We start from the raw sequence: 16,154 nt of genomic DNA, 5'->3' as shown, positions 1-16,154 counted from the left end.
TCACCAGGCCTCACTCCAGGAATCCGGCCTACTGCCCCCTGCCTGTTACCTTTTCCAATCCAGTGTTCTTCATAATGATCCTGAAAGTTTTAGCTCAGGTGTCAGCCATTATGGGAGGAAGGGTTCTGTGCTTGTTATCGAGATGTTTTGGATGACACGGGAAAGACCTCCTTGGGCTCAGGATACCCTGAGTTGGAAGGCTGACTCCAAGGAAGTTACTGCATAGCCCCCTTCTCAGCTGCCCGTTTCTCATTTCCATCTGCTCAGCAGAGACACAGCCTCCCATTTCTGTTTCCTCTGGCTTTGCCTAGGCACCCTTCAAAGCCTGTGCTCTCTTGGCCTCTTATTTAAATGCCAGCTGCTCTGTTATGCTTGTACCTGGATGACTGGCATGTTGCCCCACACCTCTTCCTTTTTGTTTGTTTTGCTGTTGTTGTTGTTGTTTCAAGACTGGCTTTCTCTGTGTAACAGCCCTGGCTGTCCTGGATGCATTTTATAGACCAGGCTGGCCTCGAACTCACACAGATCTGTCTGCCTTTGCCTCCCGAGGGCTGAGATTAAAAGTGGGAGCCACCATACCCCTTCTTTAAGAGAGTTGGAGTCAGTGTTTTATGATTTTTGACCCAGAATGTTCATTTTTCTCCTAAGTTGCAGGTGGCCTCCATAGGTGATAGTGTGCATTGTCCTCCTTTCCTGGACTCTCATGCTGGTGGGCTCCCTTTTCCTCAGGGGCTTTGGGAACCCCAAGCCTTTACCTTGTAGATCATACATCATGAGCTCATCAATGCCTATTTGCCCTCCTGCCTGTACCAGCTCAGTGTCCTGGGACTGTGCCAGGGCAACTAATGTGTCCAAGGCTGAGGCCCTTGTATTGAGGTCAAAAGCTAGAGGCAGTCTTGGTGGGCAGTGCCCCAACTGGCCAGGTAGAGCTCGTGAGGACTCCAGACAAACTCAGACCCCTTGACTAGAGAGCCTGGGTGAGGCGGAAAGGGGAAACTTTACTGCCATCTGCCTTAGTGGCCCACCTGTCCCTCAGGCCAACAGCTCTGGGTCTCCTCAAGTGCTGTCACAATCTGTTGTCTTTTCCTCATCAATACCTCTGTGTGGTACCCACACAAGCTTTCTAGGTGCCCCAAGATGAAATCCACCCTCTTGCCCTCTTGTCTAGCCTGGTACCCTACTGGTGTGACCCTGAGCATTGCAAATCAGAACAAGTATCACATCTCAGTCCTGTTCGTGGCAGCAAGGGACAGCTGGAGAAAGCAGCTAAGCCCTGGGAGGACCAAGGCTAAAGGCCATCTCCCGCAGTAGGCCTGTAGTAGTTAACTCTGTAAGGCACTTATGCTTCTAGTGGAGGGATGCCAGCCAGCTGCCAGGCACCCTGTGAGCAGGCCTCCTAGGTCAAGCCTGCTCTGTGCTGAGATATCTGGATTTAAGAAGCACGTGGTTCAAACCCTGCCAGCTCCTTCCTTTGGGAATGTTAACGAGAAGGCCTGAAAAGATGCTTTGAGGTGAGGGAGATAGACCCCTACTTCATGGTCCCACTGTCACTGGACTTCCGTGAGCAGGTCATCTAAACTCAGTTGCACTCTGTGAGTAAAAGCACTGAGTTGGAGTAGCTCTACCAGTGTGGCAAGAGAATGAAGCGAGTGTCAGGCCCTCCACCCCCACCCCCACCCCACTTCTTGCTGGACCATTTCCCTCCCCCAACTTCTTTCCTTTCTGATTTTTCCAAGGTCACCCTTCCAGGCCCGTCCCTGGGGTGCTTTATGCCTTAGAGAAGGAGTCCTGGGAGAACCTGTGACTGAATGGTGGGGTCTCAGAATAGCCCAGGGCTGCACTGTGACTGCAGTGTGCTGGGACGACCAGATCTAAGTTTGTGTCTGCGGCCTCTGCTTGCTGGGCTTGTTGGCTTTGGACTAAGAGGCTGTGTTTAGCAGTCCCAGGCCAGGTGTTCAGGTCTGGAAGAGAGTGTGTGTGTGTGTGTGTGTGTGTGTGTGTGTGTGTGTGTGTGTGTGTGTCTGTCTGTCTGTCTGTCTGTCTGTCTCACCAAGGCCCATAAGGGAGTATGGGCCAACTGCTGAGTCAGTAGTGTGGGGAAAGAGGAGCCTGGGTCTCGCCAGGAGTATGCTCCCCCTAACCGCAGTATGCAGGGAGGTTATGAGATGGGAGCACAGCATAGCCTGACCGAGGCAGAGTGCTCCATGCCTACAGGAGCCACTGCTGTGTGCTCCCTCTGTGGTGTTCTGCTCACCAAGATGGCCATTAGTGGGAAGCAAAGTCTCGGCCGCCTCCTGGCTAGGCCTGTCCTCCCACACTGCTCTCCAGTCCACTGTGAGTAGATAAACACTTGGGAGTGCTTCCACAGGCTTGCTTACCACCTCCACTTTCTCTGCTTCCCTGAGAAAGGATTCAGAAACCCTCAAAGCAGCGACCATGCCCCACCTCCATGTACCCCAGGACTCACCTTACTATGGGGTGTTGCTCCTGAAGGAAGCCCCATTGCCTCCATAGCAGTGAGAGGACTACATCAGGCTGTGGGGAGGGTTTGGGAGCTTGTATCCAACGTTCAGCCCACAGTCTCTCGGATTCCATAAATTATTCATTTGTTAGAGTGTGTTTCAGTGACTTCATCTGTCATCAAGGAGCCCAGAACCACTCTGAGGAGTGGAGATGGGCTGAGATGCTTGCAGTGAGGTACCTGGCATGCAGGGGAAACTTGAGCACAGTGTGGTGTTTGGAAGGACTCTGGGGCCGCTGGGAAGGCCCGACTGCCTACGGCACAGCACTCCGAGCAAGCATTATCCCCAGCCACACTGACCACTAGGGAACACAGTCTTGGAGACAGCACAACACTGGAATCAAGTGAGGCTGATTAAAGACAGTGTGCTTGCCTGCCGGGGTGTAAAAGCATAGTCCTACAGAGGGGATCGTTGTGGGATCCCTGATGCTCTGACTCCCACAATGCTGTTAGCTCTCTAATGCGTGTTCCCACTCTGGCCCGTACCTCAGAACTGTGGGCATCAGCTCCACTGCAACACCTTCCATCTGCTCTCCGCCTGGCCTCCTTTCATCCTAGCCCTGCTGCCCAGACAGTCCATACTGGCCCTAGCTCAGCTCACACTCTGGCTTCTCCCTAACACCTTCCAGAGGTCTGTGCCTTTCTCTTGTGGACTTTGGGCTGGGCTTAGCCCCATACCATCTCCCTTGTAGGCTGAGGAGAAGGAAACAGAACAGGTGTCTACCCACCTCAACCTGACAGGCCCTCAGTCAAGATGAGATGAGTTCCAGCCTGTCCCCTTTGGAACTGTAAACACAGAAGCCAGGTTCTGCTCAGTTCAGGCAGAAGGCATAGTTGGCTGGATTTCTACCCTGCTGGCTCACAACTTTCTTTCTCAGTACAGCTGTCTCCAAAGGCCGGCTTGGTGGCCACAGAAACACACACACACCCTACCCAGGCTTGTCTCCATCTGCGCACAGCCCCATACTAAGAGGGCAAAGGAGTATTCCCAAGGGCTCCTGCTAGGAGTCAACCTGCTGGCTGTATACCCATGGGAGAGAAGGGACCTGTTAAGGAAACAGCGGAGGTGGTACCCAGCACACTCAAGAGTCCCGTGGAGCGCATGAATGAAGCAGTGGGAATGAATGAGCCAGCCCTTGCCCAGCACAGATGCCTTGAGGAGAAGGCCAGAAGGAGGCAGAGCAGTGTAGCTGCAGCTGCTGGACTTGAAACCTCTGAGGGCATCTGTGGTTCCTTTCTGCTTTTTCTGGGACTTGCTTTATTCTTTCTGAGATCAGTACTGCTGTGCTATAAAAGGAAGTGAGATGGAGGTAGGGTTCTCTATCATGTGCTGGACGGTGCAACGAAAACTAGACCGAGGGACCGAGACAAGAGACCCCTTGCTCACACCCTCCCTGTTGGGAAGCAGGTGTGTCTTTAAGGACTTAAGGCTTACGTGTGATTTTCTTCTTCCCCTGATATTGAGTATGATTCCAATGCAGTATCTGTCTTACCTACCTGACAGGCCTTTTATAGCCCCCAGAGCGGGTTGGGTCCTCCCTAGTCCTACCATTCCCTGGGAAGGTAACCTAAGATGCTACACCATCATCCCTCAGCTTAGGGAATGAGAGCCTCCTATGCCCCTTGACATCTACCAGGTCTCTTCTGCTCCCCCAGCCCACCCTTCATGTGGCCAAGCACAGTTTACTGCTGGTAGCACCTCCTTGGCTCACTTTTTCATGGTGTGATGACTTTGACCTGGCCAGGTGGGCTGTGCTCAGTGAGCACTTCTAGGGAAGAATCCGTTTAGTGTCATGGAGTTCCCATGTCCCCCAAGGGTGGGGTTCATAGACACTTTGAGCTTGGAAGAGCTTTGTTTGCTGTGAACACAGTTGTTTCTCACCTGGCCCATACAGTTGGAAGTGGAAATTTGCAGGAACGGGGAAAAAGTTAGGATTCCCTAGCACAGAGAGTTTGTACCCCGTAAAACGGGAGGCAGAAAGCTACACCAAGATGGATGCCCCATCTGCTCTGCCAACTTCGTATATCAGTCCAAAGGACTCCAGGAAGTTGGAGAGACAGTCGAGATAGAAAGTTAAAAAGGCCAACGAGATGTGACTTGGTACACACCTATATAATTCATCTAAGTGGATCAAGAGTTCAAGACCAATCTGGGTATGTCACCTGTCTCAAACAAGAACTAGGGATGTAGCTCGGTGGTGTGACAGTGCTTGTCTAGCACACCCAAAGCCCTGGGGCCAGTTGATTCAGGTTTCAGTCCCTGGAGGGAGGTGGGGGGCTAGGGGGTTAGGGGCAACACTGTGCCATATTGCAAAGACGCCACTCTTTTGAGTTAACAGTAACTAGCGATTTAGCTCCATGTGCATAGCTGGCCTGAGAGTTAGCATGCCCATATCCAGAGCAGATAAGCACTGGAGCCTGTCCACCTCTAGCTGCAGGCCCTTGAGGCACCACCGGCTGGTGTCTGAGGCCCCCGGACCCTCTCTGTTCTTCCCTCAGCCCTCCTGTGTCTGCACTCCAGTACCACTAGAGGCTTTAATGGACATCAGGGAGCAGGGCCACTTCCCCTGCCTCTGGCTGCTCCCAGAGGAAAGCCATCCCCATTCTTGTCACAGCACTGGACACAGTTCAGAAGAGCAGATGCAACCTTGGTGATAGGGGTTGGCATTGAGGCAAGGTTTCTCTGTGTAGTCCTGCTTGGCTTGGAAGTTGCTGTCTAGGCTGGCCTCATCCTCACAGGTGTCTGCCTGCCTCTGTATCCTGAGCACTAAACTAAAGTTGTGTGCCACCATGCCTGGCTCTGCATGAATCCCTGAGGGGGTCAGCAGACTCTCTGCCATTCTCAGGTCTGGGGAAAAGTGACCTCTGACCTACCCTGAGTCATCTAGGGCTCTGCACAGAAAATAAGAAGATGTCTGTGAAGCCAGGTTGATTCTAGGCCTCTTGTGGGGTGGGGGTAGGGCAGCTCTGGGAAAGAGCATCCCGTCAAACCCAGATCTGAGGGTGGCCCAAGGCAGCTCCCCCTACCACCCAGGCTGAAGAGCTGCTGCAGCCAGTGTGGAGGTTGGTACAGGTGTGGAGGCTCCCTCAAAGCTGTTGGATGTTGAGGGCCACCCAGTTCTGGGTAGCAGCCCTTGAGTCTGTGGCTCCAGAAGGGTTACTCCCTCTGTGAGCTCCATCGTCTATTGCATGTCTGTGAAAAGCCATGGTGAGAACTCCATGTGTGATGTCTGGGACGTGCCTCCTCAAGAAATGGAGCCCTTCCCTAGCCTCACACTGCCGGGCCTGGTGAATGCCTACATGGCCACTGTAGGGTAGCCTCAGCCCTAGCAGCAGAGGCGTAAGGTGCCTTGCCCCCCACACCGACTGTGGCAGTTGAGAGTAATGTACATACACATACACATGCGCACACATGGACAGCCTCGGTTGCTTTTTATGAGCTGTAATAGGCATACATCTGAGGAATATACAATGGTGTTTGCTCTTCTGCATATGGATGTTCTCAGCCCCTAGCCTGTCAGGTGGGCCCTCCTTGTGGCCCACTATCGAGACTGTGGTTCTAGAGACTAAGGATGTTAATCTTCTCTGGGCCTCCCTCTGACCCCCATCCCCGGTCTCTTAGAACAAGAGTTTACACTTCTGTGCATGAACTACTAATAGGCAGCTAGCAACCATGAGAAAAGATCTCCATGTGGATGCTGCTGTAATCTCTGCAACTGGAGCCTGAGGCCTGAAAACCCCATAATGCAGCCTGTCAAGATCCAGGGCCTGTGCTAGCTGCAGCTTCTCTGGAGGTTGACTACAGGGACCCCACTGGGATCTGCCACTGAGGTCTTACGACAGGCAGCTCTCCTGAGTGTCTGTTCACTCATCACTCCTTCCCTCTGGCTCCCATGTTGCCCCTGTACCCTGGTGGACCTCAGTGGTTGTCAGATGCCAGGCTTGTCACGAGGATCCTGCAAGGGTCCTCGTGGTTCTATATGGGCCAAGGGAGAGGGGAGGAGAGACTATAAAAGCAAACTGATAGGCCTGAGGTGCTGAGGGCCTGGGTGTCTCCGGGGCTGCAGTTGATTTCCTGGATGCAGCTGGGCACAGGAGTTGAGGGCAAGGAGACTGCAGGACATTGTCATCCAACAGCAGCTGTTAGAGTGCTTCCAGTCCCCTCTGGTTCACTATTTCCCGGTCCCAGTAAGCATATGAGATACAGCCATATGAAAAGAGGGGCTGAGGCCAGATTCAGTCCACCCGGTATTACTCAGGAAAAACACTGCAGAACCTCACATGTACTGTCCTCTGTGTGGATGAGGAGAGACTAGGTAGAGGCAGCGACATTCCTCTCCTCTGGCCGGCAAGAAGGGACTGAGAAGTCCCTGGCTAGGGCCCTGTGCACAGTGGCAGGCTTGCAGAGACTTCAGACAGGGGTATCCCCAAGGCTCCAGAGAGGTGGCAGCCTTGCTTAACCTGAACTTGTCCATCTCATAGGGCATCTGGCGGATCCCCGTGGATGAGATTGACCGGCCGGGCAGCTTTGCCTGGCACATGAACCGCTCCATCGTGCTGCTACTCAAGGTTCTAGCCCAGCTCCGGGACCACAGTACCTTGTTGAAGGTGTCCTCCATGCTGCAGCGGACACCAGACCAGGGCAAGTGAGTGAGCCACCACACACAGCCTGGCTCGTCCCCGCTGCTCCCAGCTGGCTCCGACATCTGTTGGTTCAGAAGCCCCAGCTTCCCCTCACTCCTGAGGGACATCTCTTAGTATCTAGAACTCAAACGCACCACTTCTCTGCCTCAGGCATCCTAGGACTGACACAAGCCGTTATACCCTCCCTCCTGCCCAACCTGGGGCTCTCAGAGGCACTAACTAGCATGGGGGGCAGGGAATAAATATTTTGAAAGTAGCCCTAGCACCCCAGGGAAGTAGGTGGGCAGCAGAGGTCTTGGGCCTCACCAGCCAGCACGGCTTCATTGGTCAGAAGGATGGGACACACAGAACACAGGGTGGCTGCCATGGCTGCCATGTGTAGAGGTTGGGGATGGTATACCTGGGGATACAGCTCATGAAGCATAAGCACCCCAGAAACCAACCTGAGGGAGAGGAACTTAGCCCCCAGGCCTTCCTTGAGCCCCCCATCATAGCCCTGACCACTGGCTAACCTGTATTCTAGAGGGCTCAGGGCAGCCACTGGGGCTAAGTCAGAGACTTTTTAAATATGAAGTATGAGGTCCAAAGGACACTTTGGAGAACAGACTTAAATAGGTGGGATCACAGTCACATGTTCCTGAGGTGGCTGTATAAGGTTCTGGTTCACACCTAGCTGCATTATATGGTTTCTGACACTGTCCCACTCCTGTCACTCTGTTTGACTGCAGGAAATATCTACGAGATGCTGATCGCCAGGTCCTGGCACAGCGCGCCTTCATCCTCACTGTGAAAGTGTTGGAGGACACACTGAGTGAGCTTGCAGAGGTACATCAGCCTGTCACGGCTCACCCCTGGCCTTGTGCGTCAGTCTCTGCAGCAGCCACAGTTAATGCCCTACACAGCCCTTCTTTCCATCCACAAGGCTGCTGGATAGCCAGGCCTTCCACTGCCCAGCCTGCCCTCACACTGCTTACGTGTGAGGGGGTGGAACTGCCAGAGGAGGATGAGTCTCTAGGGTAGCACCCTCTTCTCGTGACTACAGCCCAGTCTTGTCCAGCTGGCATATGTACTTAACCAGAATGGCATTGCCTAGAGGCACCTATAGAGGCTCTGATACAGGCAAAGCTGCTGTAACTTGTCTGTTTCCTTGTAGGGGTTAGAACACCCAGGACCCAAAGCCTGTGGCGTCTCTGGAGCCAGGATGACCACTGATGTCTCACACAAAGCCAGTCCCGAGGATGGCCAGGAAAGCCTCCCCCACCCCAAGAAGCTACCTCTAGCTGATGGCTCAGGATCAGGGCCTGAGCCAGGGGGCAAAGTGGGCCCTCTTAACCAGTTGCCACTGACCACAGACACAAGGGACAGTACAGACCAGGTGGGGGAGCAGAAGGACAAAGAGAATCCCCAGGTGGGGCCCACCGAAGCCATGGATACCAGTGAGGCTGCTGCTCGCCACACAGACTTGGAACAGACAGCACGTCTTCTGCCAGGTCGCCCCCCAAGGGACCGGGGCCCTGAGAGCCGGCCTGCTGAGCTTTCCCTAGAGGAGCTGAGCATCAGCACCCGGCAGCAGCCCGCTCCACTTGCACCATCCCCAGTGACCCCCACCACCACTGCTGCCCCCACCACTGTGGGGGCTAGGGGAGGGGGGCACCCTGAGGAGGCACCCCCAAGGCCTAATCGCAAAAGGAAACTCCTAGAGGACACAGAGTCTGGCAAGACACTCCTGCTGGATGCCTACCGCGTGTGGCAGCAAGGCCAGAAGGGCATGGCCTATGACCTGAGCCGCATCGAGAAGATCATGTCGGAGACTTACATGCTCATCAAGCAGGTGGGCTGCATCTGTCTGCAGACTCCTTCATTGCCTGGACCTTCTGTTCTCCAGAAGGTTCCTTCTTGAGACCACATGTACCAGGGCCCACCCCTGAGGGGGGCTTTCAGTACTGTGCCCACTCTTTCCCAGTGTGTACTTGCTTGATTTTGTTCCTTTTTGGGAAGTAGTGTGTTTTATTTTTCAGATTTTCTCTGATGAGCAGGCACTAGGTTTAGACACAGAAAAAACAATGAGGTGTACAACATGTGAATTCAGCCTTTAAGGAACACGAGACTACAGTATGAGTCCAGCACAGGAGTGTGTACGCCCCTGGTCCCACCACTGTGAGGAGCCTCTGCATACATTTGAGCCATTTCCTGAGATGGATGGCTGTGGTACCCAGCCTAAGGAACAGCTAGGTCCTCCAAGCAAAACGTTGGCCACCCTTCTCAATTTGCCTGATCCCCACCCCCACAAACAGATACGTTTTTCTCCATAGGAAGAATCCCTAGAGCTTGTGGCCAGTACAAATGGGGTATCCCGAGTGGTCTGTTTTTCCCAGATGATGCCTTTGAGACCCTCTCCCCCTCTCTAGTATTGTGTTTCTCCTGTGCTGCTGCTGTTCCGGCAGGAGTGACCAGGTCGTTCCCATCGTTACTTGACAGTGCGTGGCCATCTCCTTCAACCACATCTGCTTGTTCAGGGTAACCCCACATGCTGACCTCCACACGGGTCAGGCTCCCAGTCTGTAGTACATACAGTGCAGCCCAGGGTGTTACCATCCTGCCTGGCTTCTAGAAGGTACCTCCCACTGCAGTCAACATCCCACTCTAAAGGTAGATCAGATGCCAGCCTGAGACTGGGTCTTGCTGTGTGTCTCAAGCTGGCCTGAGACACTTAGTCCTGTCTCTGATTCCCAAGTGCTGACATTAAGAGAGACACCACAAAGCCCAGCTCTCAGCTGAATTTGAAAGCTTCCTTGGGGCCTGAGGCCTCTGTCAGTCTCAGTCCTTGAGGACATAAATAACTAGCTGTGGAAAGTAACTTGATGTTGCCTGAGGGTTGACTGGGACCAAGCCTGACACCAGTAGTTGGTACATAGGCCTTTGGCCTGCATCCCCACCCAATGACTGATTTGGGTGAGATCCTCATTGAGGATAGTCTGCACATCGGAGTTACCTTTGTTAGGCTGGGCTAATGTTGTACATAAAGAGCTGGTACTGTGGCCTAGGTTCCCTAATCTCAGGCATCTCTGTGCAGGTGGACGAGGACACTGCACTGGAGCAGGCTGTGAAGTTCTGTCAGGTCCACCTTGGGGCTGCTACCCAGAGACAGGTAAGCTCTCCCCTGCACACACACACCCCACCCACTCCCCAGCATATGCCCGCCCTTTGTGCAGAACCTGTCCTACACCAAGGCCTTGAATCTGCTCTGAAGCTGGTTCCTGTGGTCATCATAGGCCCAAGGGGAAAGAGCAGGAGCTGTCTAGGCTTGTGGATAATGAGTCAGTACCCTAAATGGTAGTGCCTTGACAGGACTCAGACATGCATACGTGACCTAACAGCCATGCTTTGGCTCTCTTCATAGGTAGAAAGGACAGCATCTAACTATTTGGCTTCAGCTAGAAAGGGCCTTACCTTTGTGACTGGTAGAAAAGTGATACCAAAACTGGGGTAACTAGGACCAAAGCAGCCAAGAACATGGGGTGGAGGCAGAGCCCATACAGGGGTGCCTGAGTGTGATAGGGAGCAGAGGCTCATCCCAGGCCAGGGTATCAGGTGCTAACAGGCCAGGGAAGGGGGCAGGAAGGGCTGGCCTGTGGGTGGCAGTAAGAGTAAGATTACCCTCCTGGGATGGCCCCTGAGAGAAACCCCTCCAAGGTTAAGGCAGAGCCTCTGATGACCAAATGGGGGTGCATACACTGTTAATCTTGTCACTTGGGAGGCAAAGGCACGTGCATCTCTATGAGTTTGAGGCCAGCCTGGTCCACATAGAGAGGTCCTGTCTCAAAAAAAGGAAAAAAAAAATGCAGGGGGCTGGGGTTGGGCTCATGTTGAATCTTACCAGGAAATGGCCTAAGAGGAGGGAGGGGACGCCTAGCAGGACTAAGAGTCACCCCCACTAAAGCCTTGAAAGTCTGCAGGGTGCCTCAGTCTTGTCTCAGAAAGGGCGAGGCAGCTGCCTTATTGGTGGCCGTGGTCATTGTCCATGTATTTGTGGGCCAGCTTCCCATCCTAGGAGTCACCCAGTTGTTTTGGGGTACCTTGTTCTAGAAGCCCCAGCAGCTGGCAGGTATCTGTGTTAGGGGCCCAGAAGGCATTTTCTTGGTAGAATGGGCCATGCAGCCATCACCACTGCCCAGACTCCAGGTCTGAGGGAGTCAGGGACTCACCATTGAGCATGCAGCCTGTGGCAGGATTGGCCAACCAGCCAGCAGACCTCACCACTTGATCATTGTCCCCAAAGCCTGGTACTTGCTAAGTAGCCCAGGCTGGCCTGTAACTCATGGCAGTCCTCCTGCCGCAGCCTCTTGAGTGCTAGGATTACAAATGTGTACCTCCTTGCCCAGCTTATATCTGACTTTGAAAAGGCTTAAATGATAAAACTATACAGGAAATACCGAACACCCTGCCTTTACTGGTGCTGTGTTAGCAAGGACTCAGGGACAGGGAGGAGCCGGGGAGGAGTACTTGCAGCCAAGACCTACACATCAGTTATCACTGGGTACGTGGGCAGAGGTGATTGTTGAAAGACCCAGGCTAGGTAATGGTAGACAGAGCTAGGGGACAGGACCCCTAAATGTCAGGCTGCCTGTTGCTAGACAGTGTTGGGCCAGGCCCTTGGCCATCACCTGGGATATAGAGCCAGAGTAGAAGACAGCTAGATGACTGACTGGTCCTCGGGCCTGTCAGCCACTCACGAGAACCCCCTGTGATGGGGAGCTACTGGGGTTGCCCTAAATCTCTCACCACTACACACAGCTCCTCTTTCCCCTTGAGCCATCTCAGGGGACTGTTTACTGTCTCTGTATCTTTGTGTCCTTCACTGCTGTCCCGCGGTCATCCCAGTAGGTGGGGCTGTGGGCAGGTTGCTCTTCTGGGTCTCTTCTAGAGCCACTCTCCCTGCACCTCCTTCCCCATAGAGCTCCACAGCCTACACTTGGAGAAGGGCAGTTGAGACAATTACAGCGGGCATGGGCCCAGCTCTGGCCCACATTAGAGAAGATACCAGACATTCAGAGCCAAAAGCCCCTGCCCATTTGAGAATGTGCTTTGCTTTCTAGTGTCCTAGTTGCTATGGCAGCCTCATACATGCCTGGAAAGTGCTGTGGACCTCATTAGAGGCGGTGGCTGGCTGCTGAGGTTGCTCCTGATTGAAGACAGGATAGGGATGCAGTCCTCACTCTCCTCACTCTCCCTGTGTCTGCCACCTGGCACGTTACCAGCATTGCTCTGGCCTCCTGGGGCCAAGATCCAGGTCTGTCTTCCTGCCTCCTCTTCCAGCAGACTAACTTTTCATAGCACTAGACACCCACCACATAGCACAACTTGCAGACTTGTCGCCATCAAACAAACATCAGAAAAGAAAGCAACCACCAATGGGTACCAAAGGTTTGTGGAATAGACAGGCTCAATGTCTCTATGTCCGAGGCTGGCACTGAGGAGGGGACAGGGAGGTCTTCACTGAGGCCCTCCTAGCATGAGTGGACACCTCCCAGAGAGGGAGGAGCTGGACTCCCAGTTGTGTGCTGTTGTCATTTGTGTCCTAGTAGAATGTTTGTGGTTCTTGTTGGCTGTGCCAGATAGCTGAGAGTGATGCATTGTGTTATGTTGGCATCCAGGATCCAGATGAAGTGTCTTGTAAGACTAAGTTGGGCTAACATGGGCAGAGCAGTGCACGCTCAGCGGGCTTGCCCCATTGACCTTCCTCACCTTGCCTTTGTCTTCACAGGCCTCAGGGGACACACCCACTACCCCCAAGCACCCCAAGGACAGCCGAGAGAATTTCTTCCCTGCAACAGTAGCCCCCACAGCACCTGACCCCACAGCAGCTGATGCTCTCCTGCGACCCAGTGACTCCCACCTCAAACCTGTATTGGCTACTGCCGCAGCTGTCACCAACTGCCCTCCCTCAGCATCAGCCTCTACTCCAGACCTGTCCACAGACCCTGGAATTCCCCGGCCACACAGGCCAGAGGCTACCCCCAGCATGGCCTCTCTGAGTCCTGGTAAGTGTCATCTCAATCCAGCTGGCAACCTATGATCCTAATTCTCAGCTTCCCCAGAGCCAAGTCCCGTCTACCAGCTGCCACAAATCCTTCCCCTATGGAATTGGCAAAGAAGCATGTGGGGAGCCTTCTAGCACCCGTAGGGTGACCCCGGGGCTGTCAGCTGCTAGTCCAGGTGGTAGGGCTGCAGTGTGAAGAGAGGGGGCAGGCACCACTACTTGGTTGTTCTAGTCTCTGCCCCAGTAGAGCCCCACAATAAATAGGAAGTCAGCTTTATCAGTGATAAAAAGAGAGCTAGTACAGACCAGGCTGCTGGGGAAGGGTCTGGCATGAGCAGTCTTTTGGGGACCCGGTAGTTCCCAGGACCAGATCCGTCCCCATTGTGGGCATGACAAGCTGAAGGCAGGACCAGGATGGGATGGAGGTGACACAGGCTGCCTTATAAGGTGGGAGCCCTCATTCCTTCTGAAAATCGGGAGCTCCCGGCCAGGGTGGCCAGCATGGCAGGCAAGTCTTGGTTTGGAAGAGGACATCAGGTCAGCAGATAGGAGGGTGTGGGCGAGGCTCTGTCCTCTCCACTGCTGCAGGTGCTCCTCTGGCTTTGTGGTTGACTGTTGACTCCCTGGGCGGTGGTACCATGGCCAGACTCCAGAGACACTGAAATCCAGTCTGCCCACCCTTACTTCTCTTGCCCTGTTGACGACCTGGTTATGTCCTGTACTACATAATTGCATGGTCACCTACCCATATCTGGAGCTATCCCTTAGGGCTTGCCTGTCTTCCCAGTCACAGTCTTATGGTTGTGGATCACACTGGGGGCTGCCTCCTTCAGCCATGGGACCTTGACTTGTGGCCTCCCACTTCATCTGCACAGTAGGACAGCCAGCCCTAGCCCATGGTGCCTGACTGGGAGCTGGGTTGGAAGCTCCCCTCTTAGCACTGGGGTTTTCATCAGATGCTTGCCCCAGGTTACACTGATGATTGTGCCAGGGTCGGGCCCCAGTCACGTGTTCCAGAGGACCCTCTGAAGGCCACTGGACAGGGCAGTTAAAGCAATTCAGGCTTGGGCTAGCATGCGTAAAGCTCTGGGTGCCACCCCCAGTATGCCTTCACCTCCAGCTGTCCTGATCACTTGTAGGTAAGTTCAAAGTGCAAGGCATCAGGGGAGCCCATACCTCAGGTTGTTAGACAATGGCTGGCATCACATAGCACCTCAGGATTCTCCGCAGCTTTCCTAGCACCAGCTCCCATTTGTAGGGTAGAAAGCTGCTTTCCCTTGGTCCTAACCCAGTGCCATACTCACGTGCCCCATGACTTTGGAGAGTATGACAACTGGGACTCCAGGCCAGTGTTGTAAGTGGCACAAGGTCTCCTGTGCAGTTGAATTTAAGTCATTAGCTCACCACCTGAGCAGGTAACTGCCTCTGTTTCTCACTGGGGCATCTTCTCTTGTTGGGTCTCTTTGTGAAGTAGGAAGGAAGCTATAGCATCTCATACAACTTAGCTTCAGAAGAGTTGAACACCACTGGGCCACACATTGCCCTTGCTTTTTTTGGTGTTACCTCACCTGTCTGCCTCCAAGCAAGCAAAATCCCACAATTCCCGTCTTAGTTTTGGAGGTTAGCTCTGGGGAAAGAGTACCTACTTGTGGGTATATTCCATGGTAGCACTCTATGAACATGGGATGGGGACAGCCCTTGGCCAGAACTTGTGCCCACTCAGGCCAGGCAGAAGGGCCCATGCAAACTCCCATTTCCTGGCCAACCTGCCTGCCACTCCCATGTCAGCACATATTTGTAGGGATTGTCTATGGTCACCAAAGCTGTCTGGGGTGCTGTTGGAACCCGACATGTCTCTGTAAGCCCACATCCTACATCTTGAATGCCTTACCAGCTCCAGATTGCCCAACTGTGATAGGCTGGTGCTGCCCTGTGGATGGTAGAGCCTGCTTACAGAAACCCTCGGTGGCAGACACAGTGAAGGCTAAGCTACCCTGAGTACAAATGCCCACAGGACACCCTCCCAGGGTACATACAGGAGAGCCAAGAGGGCAGCTGCTGAGGAGACCCTTGGGTGCTTTCCCCAAGGCAGGCAGCTGTGATCTAGCCCTAGCTTACCCTGCCTGCTGCTGCCTGCCTGTGTAGCCCAGTCTGGGCCCAGCCCTCACCACCTTGATGAATTGGAGAGTCCCTTTTCCTGATGCTGTCACATGAAGAAAGTAGAGTTAAGACAGCAGGTAGGAAGGATGTGGGAGGGGAAGCCTCCTAGGACAACACAGACAAACCTGGTCCCAGGCTTTACATCTGCTGCAGGGAGGGTGGCCATGCTCAGTAAGCATCTTCCCCTGTGTCACATCTTAGTACTGTCCTTCCTCCGGTAACTTCTAGGAAGAAAGCCTGGCCTCCATGTAGTCCTGGAGCAATCATTCCTGTGTGGGTCATAACCAGCTTTTTTATTGTTGTTGTTGTTTTGTTTTTAAGATAGAATTTCTCTTTGTGTAGTCCTGGCTGTCCTGAAACTTGCTCTGTGGACCAGGCTGGCTTCCAACTCACAAAGATCTGCCTGCCTCTCTCTCAAGTGTTGGGATTACAGGCCTGCGCCAACATGGCCCAGCCAGTTTTGTTTTAAATGTCCCTCTACATTTGAGGAAAACTCACCAGTATTTATTTCAGTTGAAGATCTTGAATATTTTGAATAGTAAATAAGTAAAAGGGAGGACTTGGGACAGTTAGCCACATGGGGAGGAAGAGCAAGTCACTTGACACCTGGCCACACCAAGAGCAGCCTTCAACCATCCTGCCAAAAGGGGAGGCCCACCTCAGGGAGGCCCGTCCTGTTGATCCATAGCATTTACAAAGGTGGTGCCTTTGTGGGGTTTGTTTGGCTTTGGCTTTTTGAGCAGGGTCTCAGGAGAAGCTTATCACAGTATTCCTTGTCTCCCCGCCCCA

At 53.6% G+C, this 16,154-nt stretch overlaps 1 protein-coding gene across 8 annotated transcripts in view; it reads left to right on the top strand.

Annotated features, from left to right (window-relative positions):
* Positions 1-16,154, top strand: part of CABIN1 (calcineurin binding protein 1) — a 126,682-nt gene that overhangs the window by 107,329 nt on the left and 3,199 nt on the right. For all 8 annotated transcript variants that reach the window (XM_084753126.1, XM_084753125.1, XM_084753124.1 and 5 more), the window contains 5 exons: positions 7,004-7,167; positions 7,894-7,990; positions 8,319-8,996; positions 10,239-10,313; positions 12,930-13,206. In XM_084753126.1, coding sequence (XP_084609252.1) covers positions 7,004-7,167; positions 7,894-7,990; positions 8,319-8,996; positions 10,239-10,313; positions 12,930-13,206 — 1,291 coding nt within the window. The remainder of the gene's footprint in view (positions 1-7,003; positions 7,168-7,893; positions 7,991-8,318; positions 8,997-10,238; positions 10,314-12,929; positions 13,207-16,154) is intronic.

This window comes from Acomys minous, assembly GCF_964271855.1.
Source record: "Acomys minous genome assembly, chromosome: 13".
Classification (NCBI taxonomy): domain Eukaryota; kingdom Metazoa; phylum Chordata; class Mammalia; order Rodentia; family Muridae; genus Acomys; species Acomys minous.
The sequence above is the reverse complement of the archived record's forward strand: the minus strand, read 5'-3'. Positions and strand labels throughout refer to the sequence as shown.